At 46.0% G+C, this 15,654-nt stretch overlaps 1 protein-coding gene across 2 annotated transcripts in view; it reads left to right on the top strand.

The window, feature by feature from the left end:
• The window catches only part of med1 (mediator complex subunit 1), a 49,701-nt gene that overhangs the window by 22,935 nt on the left and 11,112 nt on the right, over positions 1-15,654 (top strand). For both annotated transcript variants that reach the window (XM_070864667.1, XM_070864668.1), the window contains exons 11-13: positions 3,530-3,641; positions 5,383-5,507; positions 11,331-11,452. In XM_070864667.1, coding sequence (XP_070720768.1) covers positions 3,530-3,641; positions 5,383-5,507; positions 11,331-11,452 — 359 coding nt within the window. The remainder of the gene's footprint in view (positions 1-3,529; positions 3,642-5,382; positions 5,508-11,330; positions 11,453-15,654) is intronic.

Below are 15,654 nucleotides of genomic sequence, written 5' to 3' on the forward strand. Positions count from 1 at the left end.
GGGGGGGGGGGGGGGGGGGGGGGTGTACTTGTCTCAGCATGACTTGTCTCCTAGCTGTCTGATGGCCATCAGCCATCTCAAACCAGGTTTAGCTGTTTATGCAAGCTGACTGCCTTTATGCAGAAAGTTCTGGAAGGACCAGGACTCCATTTTGTTATATATATATATATTGCAAAGGGCACACAAATACCGTATGGTATCAGATTAGATAAAAATACATTTCCACAACTGCCTATGATGGAATTATAGACTCTACAAATTTCCGACAATAAATGTTAGGCTAACTTGTCTATAATTCCCTGTATCCCCCTCTCGCCATTCTTAAATAGCGGAGTGGCATGTGCAATTTTCCAATCCGAAGGGATGGTTCCTAAATACAAAGAACTTTGGAAAATTATAATTCGGGCATCTGCAATGTGCTCACCCACTTTAAAACCCTGGGCTGGAAACCATCTGGCCCTGAGGATTTGACACTCTTGTCATTATTGTCTTCATTACTGTTATTTTGCTTACGTTCATTTTATTAAGTCCATGTCCCTGATTCAATATTAGTTTTCCTGGGATTTCCGGCATACTCTTTCTCTACTGTAAATACTGACACGAAGTAATTATTCAACGTGTCCACCATTTCCTTATTATCATTGACTATCACCAATATCAGTGTTTAACATAATGCTCCTGACCACCCTTTTTTTCCTAATATAATTGTAAAAATAAAAAATCACAACATTCAGCAGACCCGTTTTTATCGGATCTCTGTAAAAGAATTAAAAAAATTAAAACTTTAACTTAACTTTTTTGTAGGTCTTCATACCTAGCATTGTTTCAAGGGCAGCCATGCAGGTTTTTTACTAGGTGTTTTTTTCTATCCTATCTACTACGGGTGCGCTGCGAAAGCGCTTTTTCAAGTGTTGCATGCCAGCGGTATTTAAAACTCGCAGGCGCAAGACATCCGTGCCACCTATTTATCACTCAACATCTGATGTTATTAGACTTAAGTTAGACTACATTAGATTGAGATTCTTCTGTAAAAATCCTTTCAGTTGACTATTACAATTGTGGTAAAACATCCTAATTCCTGTAATGTGATTAGAAGCAACCCATTGAGTAAAATACGAGTACCAACTTATGATGGAAACTGCCAACTGCAGAAAAGACTGGAAAAGTTTTCTTTTTACACTGTGAGGCTTGATCATAGGAACAGGAGTAGGCCATTCAGCCCCTCGAGACTGTTCTGCCATTCAATGAGATCATGGTTGATCTTTGACCTAACTCCATATATCTGCCCTTTGGGCCAGATCCCTTAATACCTCTGGCTAACAAAAATCTACCAATCCCTGATTTAAAATGATCAATTGATGCAGCATTACTTGCCATTTGTGGATGAGAGTTCCAAACTTTTACCATCCGTTGTGTGTAGAAGTGTTTCATAATTTCAGTCTGGCTCTAATTTTTAGACTGTGCCCCCAGTCCTAGAATTCCTAACCAGCAGAAATAGTTTCTCTCTATCTACCTTTTAATAGCTTGAAAACTTCGATCCAATCACCCCATAACCTGCTAAATTCGAGGGAATATAAATAACCAATTTGCGTAACCTCTCCTTGTAATTTAACCCTTGGAGACAAGGTATCATTCTGGTAAAGCTATGCTGCACTCCCTCAAAGGCCAATATTTCCTTCCTACAGTTTGGTGCCCAGAACTGCTCATAGTACTCCAGCTGTGGTCGAACCAGGGCTTTATATAGCTGCAGCATAACTTCTACCCCCTTGTAAGCACACAAGAATTATGAGCAAGACTAAGCCTTAAAGCCCTTCATGCCTGCTGTGCCTTTCAGTAAGATCATGGCTGATCATCTACTAGAACTTCACTTTCCCACCCGATCCCCATATCCCTTCAATCCCCCAGAGTCCAAAAATCTATCTATTTCAGCCTTGAATATACTCAATGACTCAGCATCTACTTCCCTTTGGGATAGAGAATTCCAAAGATTAACAATCCTCTGAGTGAAGAAATTCATCCTCATAATCTTAAATGGCCAACCCCTTATTCTGAGACCATGCCCTCCTAGTTCTCGACTCTTCAGCCAAGAGAAACAACATCTCAGCATCTACCCTGTCAATTCCCCTCAGAATCTTATATGTTTCAATGAGATCACCTCATTCCTCTAAACTCAAGAGCGTATAGGCCCAATCTCTCCTCGTAGGACAACCTTCTCATCCCAGGGATCAATCTGAGTGAACTTTTGTTGTACTACCTCTAAGGCATGTATGTCTTTTCTCCGATACGGAAACCAAAACTGTGCACAGTACTCTCGGTGTGGTCTCACCAAGGCCCTTTACACCAATTGTAGTAAGACTTCCTTATTCTTGTACTCCAACACCCTTGCAATAAAGGCCAACATGCCATTTGCCTTGCTAGTTGCTTGCTGTACCTGCATGCTAACTCCTGTCATCTAGTCCACTAGATTCTCTGGTTTTCCCCTCTTGCCATTCTTAAATAGTGGAGTGACATGTGCAATTTTCCAATCTGAAGGGGCGGTTCCTGAATCGAGAGACCTTTGGAAGATTATAGTTGGGGCATCTGCAATGTGCTCACCTCCTTCCTTTAAAACCCTGGGCTGGAAACCATCTGGCCCTGGGGGTTTTTCACTCTTTAGCGCCATTATTTTCTACATTACTGTTGTTTTGCTTACGTTCATTTTATTGAGTCCCTGTCCCTGATTCAACATTAGTTTCCCTGGGATTTCCGACATACTCTTTACTGTAAATACTGACGCAAAGTAATAATTCAACATGTTCACCATTTCCTTACGATCATTGACAATATCACCCATATCAGTTTTTAACGGACCAGCATTGCTCTTGACCACCCTCTTCTTCCTAATATAATTGTAAAAATTCTTTGTGTTGATTTTCATACCCCTGTTTTATAGATCTACTATCTGTTGTGTCACCCTTTGCTGTTCTTTATCTCTTTCCCACTCACCGGGATCTCTGCTAGTTTTTGCAATTTTTGTATGCTTTTTCTTCTCGTTTCTCTTAACTCTTTAGTCGTCCGTGGATTTTTTTGGTAAGTAGAGCACTTGCCCCTTAGTAGTATAAACTGGTTCTGTATCACATTAAATTCTTTTTTGAACACTTCCTATTGATATTCTTATTTTGGATATTTTTACCCATTAACAGCTTTGCCCAGTTTACTGTGGGCAGTCTCTGACTCATTGTATTGAAGTCGACCATACCTAAATCCAGAATCTTCGTAGCTGTTTCGCTTTTCTCCCTTTCAAACACTGCGTTGAACTCGTTCATGTTGTGATCACTTGGAGAAATAGATTTAGATGAGTTTGATAAACTGCTTCAACGTTGGAAGCTTAAGTGTTTACATCTTTGTAATCCATTCGGACCCATTTGTATTTTGTATAATGCTATTTTATGGGAAACGATCATAAGTAGCAGGAATTTGGCGCTTCTGTTTATTTTGCCTTTCGTTCTGTTGTAGTTTTTGCAGCTAATTGTTTTTATCCTCTCGGCAGTTCCCCGATCCTTGGGCATGAATATGTTTGTAACGATTGAGGGCCCCACGGGAATGTGTAAGCTGCCTATAGCTCCCCTGATCACAGGCTCCCATCCCACAGACAACAAAGGGTAAGGAAACTTGCTGCTGGTGAATAGGGAACTTTGGGTTAAGAAATACTTGCTCAGCATTGTTTGATATGGTGTTAAAGGCATTCCCCTAACATGCAATGATTGACAATAGTCCTAATGCAGACTGATAATTGGCATTTTCCTGGTGCATTTACAGCATAAGTATAGTATGGTTTTGCTTTACCTCAGCACTGCAAATATAGTGTAAATGTAGTTTGAATCCAGAATCAAAGCCTAACCTGATTGCCAGAATGAAGAGGGGGGAGTCTCACTCCACTTCGCTCCAGTCAGATCAGGCCTTAACCCTGGCTTTATACTAGACATGTTTAGTGTTGTTGCAAAGCCAAAACCCCTTCAAATTAATACTAAGCTTGTAGTGTAATTGCAGCCTTAGTCACAGGAAGAGATTTTATTCCATCAGCTATTAACCAAGCCAAGAGGGTGTGCTGATAATGACTGTAGCACCTCAGAGAAACAAACCAACCAAAAACCATTGTGAGAGTAACAATTTGTTACTTGTTTATAATTTGGGTGATTTTATGTAATATGCTTTAATATAACGGTGATTTATATTAGGTGTGGTTTGTACACTGGTTTACAGTGCTTTGAGACAGGAGTTACTATCAAATAGGCGCTCTCTCATACCATTCCCTAAGCAAGAGGAGAAGCTTATAGTCAAATCCCCAGGCTTTTATATGGCAAATGACACCTAGAACATTTGAAAACACCCAATGCCACTAAGTAATAGTGAATTGGGTGGCTGTGGTACCCAACTCTGCTTTTTATCATCAATAATTATTGTTAAAAAAGTGATGACAATACTTTTTTTTTAAAAAAGGACTTTGGCCAGTTGTCACTTTGACTTCATGCTCTCCTTCTCCTTTTGTTATCAGTAGCATTTTACTGGTGTGTAGTTGTGTGTGAGGGAAATTCTCATTGTGTCCATTCGAACTATGACAAACGCACAGCCATCAGTTAGATTATAGGGTTTATTGTTGCAAAATGTAGCATTTTAAGTTGGAAATACTAGGATGAAGTAAAGAAAGAAAGAGTTTGCATTTACATTGAGGCTTATGTCCTCGAGATCCCAAAATGCTTCAAAGTGCTTTTTTGAAGTGAAGTCACTAGTATGGAGGCGGGCATGGCAGCCATTTGGCAAGGGCTTGCAAACAGCAAGTGAATTAATAGCCAGTTAATCTGTTTTTCTTGTGGCTGTTGGTTGAGGGAGAAATGTTGGCTAAGACACTGGGAGAACAGCTTTTCTTCGAAGAGTGTCATGCGATCTTTACCGTCCATCTTAACCATCAGAGCAGGCCGGTGGGACCTCGATTTAACATGTTATTTGAAAGACAGCATCTCCGACAATGCAGCACTCCCTCAAAATGACCCTGAGGTGTGAGCTTAGATTATGTGCTCAAATCCATAGTGCGCCTTGTACTTTCGATATTCTGCCTCAACAGTGGGAGTGTTACCAACTGAGCCAAACTGACACTAAGTGCTGGCAGTTACAGGTGTGGTGGGAACAATTTGGAATGAAGAAGTAAGGGTAGTCTACAATAAATAGGTCAGCGTGGAATTAATATTTTTCCTTGGACAAGGTATTTCCTATATTGTATTGTTTCCATTAGGCTAAATAAGTTTACTGATAACACTACAACTTAAGAGCCCTGAAATGCTGCAAATAGATCTGACTCCGTACCCTGACTGCGATAATCCTACTTTTTTGTTTTTTCTCTTCCAGCACACCTTCCTTCTCTTCTGTGACTAATACCAACAGTGTGGACCTGCCAGCCTGCTTCTTCTTAAAATTTCCACGGCCAGTTCCTGTATCTGCTTTTTTCATTCAGAAACTTCAGAACTTCTTAGGTTAGTTTACGTGCGAGAGAAATATCAGTGCAGGGTGCCATCAAAGTTTAAAGCTGAGTCTAAAGGGCTTCGTACAATCCTCCCTGGTTAAATAAGCAGGATTAAACAATTGAAGTTTTAAGTAGTTAGTATCCTACAATTCAAAACTGTCAGCATAATGTACTGTTTTTCAAGTTTCGGTGTGATGCTCATGAGTTTTATTCAGTCTGTGGATCACTTAGTAACTCATGACGTTATGTGGGATATCACTTTATGGTGTCTTAACTGATATTGCAACTTGATCCCTATTTCAACTTGCATTTATATAGCGGCTATAAAGCAAGGTAAGATGGCCGTCGGGGTGGTAGTTCCCTAGGGAGCTCTTTCGCTTCAAACAACTCCCACCAGCTCTCGGGAACTTTCCACTCCCCCCCCCCCCCCCCCCCCCCAACCTGCCTAAATCTCCCCTAACCAAATAGACCCTAATAGGGGGTCCTAACCCTTACCCGAGTCCCACGAGTTCGGGCCATTTGGGCAGTCCCAGGCTTTCCACCACATCACCCATCGGCGATCTCCGGCGAGTCCCATGAGTTCGGGCCTCCCGCAGGCTTCCCATCACATCACCCAAGGGCGACCTCTGAAGTACTCCAGCAACCTCCAGAGGCGGTGTCCTCGACCTGGACCTGGCTATCGGGCCTCCACTCCTCTTCCCCGCCCTCCTCCAGCGGTGATCTGATCGGAACATCTCCAGCGACGGCAGATGGGCCTCTCCTCCACGACGGAGTCTGGGCCGCCTCCTCGACGACGGCTGGATCTTCTGTGGCAACAGACGACCTCCTCCTCAACGCTGACCGGGTGCCCCTCTCCCACGTCGGCGACTGGCCTCCCCGCCTCCTTCAGCAGCGACTGGAGCTCTCCTTCCCTACTGGCGACCTGGCCTCTTCTCCTCCAGCACGTGATGAGTTCCACGGCTGTGATCCCCCCTGCTGTCCCACCCTGACATCCGGTGGGCCACTGACCCTCCCAATGCCTGCCCCCAACCAGGCCTCAGACCACCTACCACCAAGGGCGCTACCCAGAACCGAGCCTGTGACCAACATCTTGTCGTAGGCAACTAGGCCTATATAACAGTGCCTGGTCTCCAGTCATCTTGCACCCTCTTGCCACTGGATCAAGACCTCGCTCGGCTAAGCCCGTGTGGGAGCTGGTGTGCAACGACCACCCCACATTAAAAGAACTCACGCACAGGCATCTTCCACTCCATTAACATGAAGTTCGGGATCTGGAATGTCAGGACCCTCATGGACACCCCCAACAGCGACAGGCCGGAACGCCGCACCGCCATTGTTGCCCGGGAACTTGGACACTTTGATGTCGACATCGCCACCTGAAGCGAGACCCGGCGGACAGGGGAAGGCCAGCTCAAGGAACAAGGAGGAGGTTACACCTTCTTCTGAAAGGGAAACCAGAGGCAGAACGCTGCTCCCATGGAGTCGGCTTCGCCGTCAAAAACGAGCTGGTTGACCTCAAAGACTCCCCCCTGCGGGGCTAACGAACGTCTCGTGAATCTTCGACTCACCCTATCCCGGAACCAGTGCGCCACAGTCATCAGGTGTACGCCCCGACACTCGATGCAACTGATGAGGCCAAAGAGAGTTTTTACTCCAACCTCAAAATCCCTGTCCTGCGTCCCCGCGGGCGGCAAACTGATCCTCCTCGGTGACTTCAATGCCAGGGTTGGCAAAGGCACAGACCTTTGTGGGGCGTGATTGGCAGAGAGGGGGTAGGGAAAGCCAACTCCAGCGGTACCCTAATCCTGACAAAATATCTAGAGCACGAACTTGTCATCACCAACACCTTGTTCTGCCAGAGAGACAAATACAAGGCATCGTGGCAACACCCTCGCTCCATAGTCAGGCATCTGCTTGACTATGGCATCTTACGAGCCAGGGATCGCAAGGATGTGCGCATCACCCACGCCATTACAGGAGCCGACGACTGCTGGATGGACCACCGCCTAATCCGATCCATCATCGACATCAACATAGCCCCAAAGCGAAGGGGGCAGCAGAAGCAGTGCCGCAAAAAAGTCAATGCCGGAGCACTTAAGGACCCAGCTAAGAGAGCCCTATACAGCCAGCGCCTCACAGCTAACATGGCGTGCCTTGACAACCCCGAGATGCAGACTGCCCACAGCGCTTGGTCTGCCCTCCAGGCCTCCATAACCAGTGCCTGCAAAGAGACGCTCGGTCATTCGACCAGGACACACCAGGATTGGTTTGATGAGAATGATCAGGAGATCTAGGAGCTAATAGATTGCAAACACAGGGCATTTCTGAGCCTGAAGCAACAACCCAATTCTGGAGCAGCAAAGCAGCATTACAGAAGCCTCAAGGCTGAGGTCCAACATAAAAACCCGGGATGTAAAGAACAGATGGTGGATGGAGAAAGTACAGGAGATACAGCAGCTGGCTGACAAGCATGATGTGCGAGGATTCTTCATCACAGTCAAGGCCACCTACGGGCCAAACACTCCAGGCCTGACCCCACTGCTGGCCAAGAATGGGGAAACACTCATCAAGGACACCAAGGCAGTCAGGGCTTGCTGGAAGGAGCACTTCGAAGATCTCCTCAATCGAGACTCTGCCTTTGACTCAAGTGTTCTCGACTCCATCCTGAAGCATGCTACCTGCCACCATCTCAGTGAGACCCCAACACTGCACGAGATAGAAAAAAAACTAAGACAGCTTAAAAACAAGGCTACGGGTGTGGACAGAATCCCTGCTGAGGCACTGCTGGCGCGAATACACGACCTCATCTCTCTCATCTGGAGGAAGGAGTGCATGCTGGCAGATGTGAGATGCAGTGATTGTGACCGCCTTTTTAAAAAAAAAAAGGGGGCAAGTCCGACTGCGGCAACTACAGATGAATCTCCCTGCTATCAACCACTGGGAAAATCGTCACTAGAGTCCTCCTCAATTGTCTTCTCCCCGTGACCGAGGAGATCCTCCCGGAGTCGCAGTGCGGATTTCGTTCCCTCCGGGGCACAACGGACATGATTTTTGCAGCGCGACAGCTGCAGGAAAAATGCAGGGAACAGCGCCAGCCCTTATACATGGTCGTCTTCGACCTTACAAAGGCCTTTAACACTGTCAACCACGAGGGTCGATGGAGCGTCCTCTTCTGTTTCGGATGCCCCCAAAAGTTCATCACCATCCTCTGCCTGCTTCTCGACGACATGCAGGCCGTGATCCTTACCAACGGATCCACCACAGACCCAATCCAGGATCAAACAGGGCTGCGTCTTCTCAATCTTTCTCGCCGCCATGCTCCACCTCACAGTCAACAAGCTTCCCGCTGGAGTGGAACTAAACTACAGAACCAGTGGGAACCTGTTCAACCTGTGCCATCTCCAGGCCAGGTCCAAGACCACCCCAACCTCTGTCGTCGAGCTACAGTATGCGGATGACGCCTGCATCTGCGCACAGAGGGGCTGAACTCCAGGACATAGTCGATGTATTTACTGAGGCGTACGAAAGCATAGGCCTTACGCTAAACATCCGTAAGACAAAGGTCCTCCACCAGCCTATCCTCACCGCACAGTCATCAAGATCCACGGCGCAGCCTGGACACTGGACCACTTCCCATATCTTGGGAGCCTCCTATCAACAAGAGCAGGCATCGATGACAAAATCCAACACCGCCTTCAGTGCAGCCTTCGGCCGCCTGAGGAAAAGAATGCTTGAAGACCTAGCCTTCAAAATGGCCACCAAGCTCATGGTCTACAGGGCTGTAGTAATACCTGCCCTCCTGTATGGCTCAGAGACATGGACCATGTACAGCTGACACCTCAAGTTGCTGGAGAAATATCACCAACAATGCCTCCGCAAGATCCTACAAATCCTCTGGGAGGACAAGCGCCCCAACATTATCGTCCTTGACCAGGCCAACATCCCCAGCATTGAAGCACTGACGACACTCGATCAGCTCCGCTGGGCAGGACACAAAGTTCGCATGCCAGACACGAGACTCCCAAAGCATGTGCTCTACTCGGAGTTCCTTCACAGCAAACGAGCCAAAGGTGGACAGAGGAACCGTTATAAGGACAACCTCAAAGCTTCCCTGATAAAGTGCAGCATCCCCACCAACACCTGGGAGTCCCTGGCCAATGACTGCCCTAAGTGGAGGAAGTGCATCCGAGAGGATGCTGAGCAGCTTGAGTCTCAACGCCGACAGCGGAAAGAGCGTGTGGCAAACCAGTCCCGCCCACCCCTTCCCTCAACGACTATCTGCCCCACCTGTGACCGGGTCTGTGGCGCTCGTATTGGATTGTTCAGCCACCAAAGAACTCGCTTCAGGAGTGGGCGCAAGTTTTCCTCGATTCCAAGGGACTGCCTATGATAATGCAATAAAGCATCCCTTGTTGCACACAGAAGCATTATCAGTTAAAACTTGTCACTGAGTCACATAAGGAGATATTGGACACATAACAAGAGGTAGGTTTTAAGGAGCGTCTTAAAGGAGGAAAGCGAGGTAGAGAGGAATTGGGAAGGAATTCCCGAGCTCAGGAAACTGCCAGTGTCGGAAAGATCAAGAATACCCCGGTCGGCTCCCTGGTCTGTGTTGAGTTAGCTGATCTCAGCTTGGGCAGAACAATTGAACTCTGTGTCCATGGATTAAGGAGAGTTTTTTAAAAAATCATCCCGGGTTCCTGCTTCTGATCTCTGTTCAGTGACAGAAAGCAAATGTTGGTTGGGATCAGAATCGGACTTGTCTGCAAGGACCCTGTGGGTTCCTCCCCCATCGTACAATAGCTTCCCACCCTCCCCTCTAGGCTCATGCAAAACAGATGATGAGGCAAGAAAGTGGAGGGATTATACCCAGCATGAGTCAGAACTTTCAAAGAGGAACATTTTGGGGAGGGAGGGGATTTGGGGGAAAGGAATTAAGCCTGGTTTCCTTGTCCAGGATCAAACACTTTAGTATCATTGATAGTCTGAGTTTGAAATGTTTTCAAAGCAGAATTTCAGAAAGTTGACTTTGAGCAGTCAGCAATCTGCTAATTTTTTTTAAAGCACGCTCATGCCATCTAGTAGCAAAGATGGGTACTACAAGAGAATAAAGTCCTCATTTCTACTGCACCCTATTGGCAGAAATGGGCGACAGACAGAATATAATGACCTGTAAAATATGAGTGTTTACTGTAACATATCTTCACAATGTTTTTTTTAAAGGAATACATTTATATAGTACTTTTGGATCAAAAATCAACCAGAACTTGATTTGCTTCCATTATAGCTAATACATAATAAAAACAAAAAATGCTTGAAATACTCAGCAGGTCAGGCAGCATCTGTGGAGAGAGAAACAGAGTTAACGTTTCAGGTCGATGACTGTTCGTCAGAACCTGGAAAAGTTTAGAGATGTAACAGTTTTTAAGCAAGTGCAGAAGGAGGGAGAGGGGGACGAGAGAACAGAAGTGAAGGTCTGTGATAGAGTGGAAGGTCGGAGAGATTAAAATATAAAATGGATGATGGTGCGAGGCAAAAGATGGTAATGGGACAAGTAAAGAAACAAAAGATGAGTCGAGAGGAGGTGTAAATGGGAATATCAGAATCATCAATAGCTGCCATCTGAAAAAATGGGGACAGAGATTACAGTCTGTAATTGTTGAACACAGTGTTGAATCCAGAGGCTGTAAAGTGCCTCATTGAAAGATGGGGTGCTGTTCCTCAAGCTTATAACTAGTCCAACAGAAGCATCACGCGTTCAGTAGGTTTTTCATTGTATCTGGCAGCCTGTGATTTTCTATGTTCTTCCCATGATGTATTTTATTTTGTGCAGGTATCCCCCTCTTCGATCCTCCTGCCATTCTGGTTCCACTATATGAACTGATCACACAGTTTGTACTCTCAGGGAAGGATGGCGGCTCATCAACTTTGAAACACAACATGCGGTTTTATGCTGTGAGTGACTAGACGAGTTGTAATCCTGGTTATTTGTTTGAAACATTACTGTTGATTTATTTATTAGTTGATTTATGATTCTACTTGCTAAGTTATCGGAGCACACTACAGTTCACCTCACCCCCCTTAGACTTGGGAGTGGAAGCATGCTGCTCCTGCTTACTATTCAGAGTGCACCTGTGTGGACATTGGGTGAGGATAGGACTGGATTTGGCCGTGATTCCCTCCACAGTTAAATAGTCTGTTTACGTTCACCATCTAGGCTCTCATAGAATAGTACAGCACAGAAGCAGGCCATTCGGCCCATCGAATCTGCATCAGCACTTTTGAAGAGCAATCCAGTTAGTCCCATTCTGCCCGCTCTTTCCCCATATGTCTACACTTTTTACTCCAAGTATTTATCCAATTCCCTTTTAAAGGCTACTATTGAATCTGTATCCACCACCCTATCGGGTAGTGCATTCTAAATCCTAACCATTGGTTGTGTAAAAAAGCTTTTCCTCATGTCGCCCCTCATTCTGTAGAATCATAGAATTGTTGCAGCATGGTAGGAGGCCATTCAGCCCATCGAGTCCGTGCCAGCTCTCTGCAAGAGCACTTCAGCCAGTCCCACACCCCCGCCCTTTCTCCGTAGCCCTGCAATTTTTTTTCCATCACGTACTTATCCAACTCCCTTTTGAAAGCTGCAATTGAATCTGCCTCCACCACCCTTTCAGGGGATGCATTCCAGATCATAACCATTCGCTGCGTAAAGAAGATTTTCCTCATGTCGCCTTTGGATCTTCTACCACTCACCTTTAATCTGTGTCCTCTGGTTCTCGACCCTTCCGCCAATAGGAACAGTTTCTCTCTATCTACTCTGTCCAGACCCCTCATGATTTTGAACAACTCTATCAAATCTCCTCTCAATCTTCTCTGCTCTAAGGAGAAAAACCCCAGCTTCTCCGGTCTATCCACGTAACTGAAGTCCCTCATCCTGGAATAATTCACGTAAATCTTTTCTGCACCGTCTCTAAAGCCTTCACATTCTTCCAAAAGTGCGGTGTCCAGAATGGACATAATATTCCAACTGTGGGCGAACCAGTGTTTTATAAGGTTCATCATAACTTCCTTGAATTTGTATGCTATGCCTCTATTTATAAAGCCCAGGATCCCGTATGCTTTTTTTTTTTTAATTGCTTTCTCAACCTGTCCTGCCACCTTCAGCAGTTTGTGTACATATACCCCCAGGTCTCTCTGTTCCTGCACTCCCTTTAGAATTGTACCCTTCAGGTAATATTGCCTCTCCTCGTTCTTCCGACTAAAATGTATCACTTTGCACTTTTCTGCATTAAACTTCATCTGCCACGTGTTCACCCATTCCACCAGCCTCTCTCTGTCCTCTTGAAGTCTATCCTCCTTGCTGTTGATGCTACTTCAAAGTTTTGTGTCATTCGCAAATTTTAAAATAGTACTCTGTATGATACTGTGATCACTGTTCCCTAAATGTTCCCCTACTTGACTCCACTTGACCCACCTCATTCCCCAGAACCAGATCCAGCGATATCGCCTTCCTCGTTGGACCGAAAACACACTGATACAAGGTCTGATAGGTTTACAGTGCATGGATAAAAACGCACAAAGCATGGTAAATAAAGATGGTGAGCTGCGGGTGCAAATAGCCACATGGGAATATGATGCTGTGGCAATAATGGAGACCTGTTTTAAAAAGGGCAGGATTGGGTACTAAATATTCCTGGGTACAAGGTGTTCAGGAAAGACAAGGAAGGAAAGAAAGGAGGTGGGATGGCAGTATTGATGGAGAACATTGCAGTTGGGCTGATCAAGAAAGTTTCTCTGAACACACTTCAGAAATTCTTCCCCCTCTCTGCCCTTTACACTATTACTATTCCAGTCTATATCAGGATAGTTGAAGTCCCTCATTATCACTACTCTATAGTTCTTGCATCTCTCTGTAATTTTCCTACAAATTTACTCCTCTATATCCTTTCCACTAGTTAGTGGCCTATAGAATACCTCTATTGTTTGTTAACTCTAACCAAATAGATTCTGGCCTTGACCCCCTCCAGGACATCCTGTCTCACTAGCACTATAATGTTCTCCTTCATCAATACTACTACCTCACCACCTTTCTTTCCTGAACACCTTGTATCCAGGAATATTTAGTACCCAATCCTGGCCTTTTTAGAACCAGGTCTCCATTATTGCCACAGCATCATATTCCCACGTGGCTATTTGCACCCGCAGCTCGCCATCTTTATTTACCATGCTTTGTGCGTTTTTATACATGCACTGTAAACCTATCAGACCTTGTGTTTTTTCTTTGTCTGACCCCATCTAATACCATACTATCTCTTATTATAATGCTATCTGTACCTCCCACTCTTTTGTACACCATGTTTCTCCTTTCTAATGCTACATCCTGGTGCCCACCCCCCTGCCAAATTAGTTTAAACCGCCTCCAACTGCAGTAGCAACCCCCCCCCCCCCCCCCCCCAATGAGGATATTGGTCCCGGCACTGTTGTGGTGCAACCTGTTTGGTCTGTACAGGTCCCACCTCTCCCAATGTCCCAGGAATCTAAAGCCCCCTCTTCTGCGCCATCTCTCCAGCCACGCATTCATCTGCTTGTCTTATTTCTATACTCACCCACGCGTGGCACCAGGAGTAATCTGAAAATGACTACCTTTGAGGTCCTGCTTTTTAACCTCTTTCCTAACTCCCAAATATCTGCCTGCGAGACCTCATCCCTCGTTCTACATATGTCGCTGATACCGATTACGACCACGACCTTTGGCTGTTCATCCCCTTCAGAGAATTCTGCAGCCACTCGGTGACATCCTTAACCCTGGCACCAGGGACACAACAGACCATCCTGAAATCATGTCTGTGGCCACAAAAACGTCTGTCTGTTCCCCTAACTATTGAATCCCCTATCACTATGCTTTCCCGATCTCCCTCCTCGCCCATCTCCCTGCCCCCCCTTTCCACGGGTGGCACAGCTGTGGTGCCATGGACTTGTCTCTGGCTGTACTCCCCAGAAGAACCATTGCCCTCATCAGACGGGTTAGAGAGGGAGATGCACTCAGCGGACTCATGCATTACCTGCCTGGTCCTCCTTATCTGTCTGGTGGTCACCCATTTCCCCTCTGCCGACACACTCTTTTTTAGCTGCGGGCTGACCACTTCCTGAAATGTACAGGCCACATAGCTCTCAGTTCACGGATGCACTGCAGTGCCACCAGCTGCTGCTCAAGCTCCGGCTGACAATACTTCCTGCACATGTGGTTGGCCAGAGCACAGGAAGCATCCTGGATTTCCCACATGCACAGTATGTACATTCCGTGGGACAGAGATGCCCTGCCATACCTCTATTTAATAGACTAAACCAAGACCTAGCTCTGTCAAGCCCGTGTGGTGGCTGGGTGCAACGGCCACCACACATTAAAAAAATCCACGCACAGGCACCTTCCACCCTTCAAGATGTAGTTCGTGATCCAGAATATTAGGTCCTTCATTGAAACACCTGTGAACTCATCCCTTTTCGGTGTGGAAGCAGGTCATCCTCGCTTCGAGGGACTGCCGATGATGATGATTTAATAGACTATTAACAAATTTAGCAGAAATAAACTTTAAAAAAAGCACTCACCTACTCACCAATCAGCTCCTTCCCTTGTGCTGACATCACTTTAGGTTTTTTTATTCTGACGTCACTCTTTCAAATTCTGCTCGTGTTGAGTTGCTCCCAGCTCCGCTCACGCTCGGGCCTGCTGCTTCTGATCTCTGGCCTCCTGTCGTCGCGCTGTTTATGCCACCCCGCTCCGCTCTGGTCTGCTCTCGCCGCACTCTTTATCCCCGCTCCCACTCGGTCAGCTTCTTCTGATCATCCTTTTGCCAATCATCATAAATCTATACCCTTTGGTTATCAACCTTTCTGCCATTGGAAACACTCTAGTAAACCCTCCATAATTTTAAACACTTCGATCAAATCTCCTCTTCGCCTTCCCTGCTCTAAGAAGGAAACCTCCAGCTTCTCCAGTCTGTTCACGTACATGAAGTATGGCTACATGAATGAGGCAGTGGAGGGCTCCCAAATTCTGTGAAACTGTACAATAGCAAGACTCTGAGCCTTCCAGAGAGATGGGGAGCAAGTTGGGGGGGAAAAGTCCCTTTATTTCCTAAATTAAATATTCAAGCGCTGTG

Source organism: Pristiophorus japonicus, chromosome 21, assembly GCF_044704955.1.
Source record: "Pristiophorus japonicus isolate sPriJap1 chromosome 21, sPriJap1.hap1, whole genome shotgun sequence".
NCBI lineage: Eukaryota > Metazoa > Chordata > Chondrichthyes > Pristiophoridae > Pristiophorus > Pristiophorus japonicus.